The sequence below is a fragment of the Lucilia sericata genome, unplaced genomic scaffold (genome assembly GCF_015586225.1).
Source record: "Lucilia sericata isolate MDLA Ls3-8-SP2 unplaced genomic scaffold, ASM1558622v1 Contig002213F_arrow, whole genome shotgun sequence".
In the NCBI taxonomy this organism is placed as follows: Eukaryota; Metazoa; Arthropoda; class Insecta; order Diptera; family Calliphoridae; genus Lucilia; species Lucilia sericata.
The window spans coordinates 1-1,445 of NW_023996044.1; the positions used below are offsets into that span (position 1 = coordinate 1).

Consider the following 1,445-nt stretch of genomic DNA (forward strand, 5'->3'; position numbering starts at 1 on the left):
TGCAACAAACAATAGAAGGTCGTGTCACTGCCTCAGTCACTAACCCACACAAAAATTCAAAAACAAGGATAATTGTATTTCAATAGCTGCAAAACAATAAAACAAACAAAATAGACAGAATGAAAGTTTTATTTAAATGTTTTGTTATCCTGGTTGTAACAGCAGTGTGCAACGTCAAGGCTGGAAAATATTTAGAAGAGAAACGTTAGTAGTCGAAATATAAAAAAACTAATAGTGAAGAGATAAACTTTATTTCGTCTCTCCTTTCAGCCGATATTTTAATACCCTGTCAGTTGCAGGATACAGCTTTTAGCAAATGTTTTGGTCGAAACTTTCAAGCGATTTTTCATGAGTGGAAAGATGGTAAAGTTTGAATAAAATTTTATTTTCTTGGAATTTAAATACAATTTTGAATTACTGTTAAATGTTTGATTTAAGGTATACCTGGCTTTAAGGAAGGTGGTTCCTTTGATCCTTTATATGTAAAGCGTATTGTTATTGCTCAAAATGACAATAATCCTTTGGCTATAAATGCTGATTTGAAAAATATGGTTATAACAGGAGCCAGTGGCATAGTGGTAAAGGATGCCCAGTATGTTTTTTATATGAAAAAGGAAGATTATTTTATCTATAAGTTAACTTTTATTTACAGTTTCAATCCCAATACATTATTTTCAAAAATTAAACTTTTTGTGCCAAAATTACGCTTTGACACGGATTACAAACTTAAAGGACATATTATAAATTTGGCTATAAATGGTAATGGCAAGGCTTTCTTTGAAGTAGGTAAGTTCTAAAGAGTTTAGAAGTTAATGACAACATTAAAGAAAAAAAGTTTCTCAATATTCTCTTATTATTTATTAATCCAAAATCCCCCAATTTTTTTCTCACAGAAAATTTCACCATGTTACTCAACATACAGTTGAAACTACGTGATGAACACGGTTACACATTTACCGATATCGATAAATTAAAACTGGATATTTTAGAAGTTGGTGGCTTTCGTGTACGTTTCGATAATCTTTTCAATGGCCAACAGGTTTTGGAGGAAAGTACAAATGCTGTATTTAATGAAAATTGGCGTGACTTTTTCGAAGTTTTACGACCAGCTATAACAGGTTCGGTTGAGGCTGTCATGAAAGATCGTTTGTCTAAGGCCTACGGTTATATACCGGCTAATTATTTTATTGAAGATATACCCAGAGCTGCCGAACATAGCGGTTAATAATTCGGTAATAGTTTTTAGTAAAATATTAAGTAGTTATTAAATAAGATTTGGAAATAGATAAAATAAATAAATCATATATAAGTGTTATCATATTCAGCTATGCCGAATCTAATCATTAAATCATAAGTCGTAAAGAATAAAAATAATTTCGAATGTGGACCCATATATTGACTGCGATCATTAGAATAATATGAACGCTATTGGCATAAAGCCTTCA

General features: G+C 31.0%; 1 protein-coding gene across 1 annotated transcript; it reads left to right on the plus strand.

Annotated features, from left to right (window-relative positions):
* The first annotated feature begins 3 nt into the window (after positions 1–3).
* LOC119613608 (circadian clock-controlled protein daywake-like) lies at positions 4–1,445 on the plus strand. Its single transcript, XM_037969637.1, has 5 exons — positions 4–204; positions 271–363; positions 439–592; positions 653–786; positions 894–1,445. The coding sequence occupies exons 1-5, from the start codon at positions 120–122 to the stop codon at positions 1,223–1,225; spliced, it is 798 nt and encodes a 265-aa protein (XP_037825565.1). The 5' UTR covers positions 4–119; the 3' UTR covers positions 1,226–1,445.

Excerpts from the sequence above, each read along its gene's own strand:
- LOC119613608 (XM_037969637.1), top strand. The coding sequence starts at position 120 with ATGAAAGTTTTATTTAAATGTTTTGTTATCCTGGTTGTAACAGCAGTG. Across the intron at positions 364-438 it reads TTTTCATGAGTGGAAAGATG|GTATACCTGGCTTTAAGGAA; the intron begins GTAAAGTTTGAA and ends GTTTGATTTAAG. Across the intron at positions 787-893 it reads CAAGGCTTTCTTTGAAGTAG|AAAATTTCACCATGTTACTC; the intron begins GTAAGTTCTAAA and ends TTTTTCTCACAG.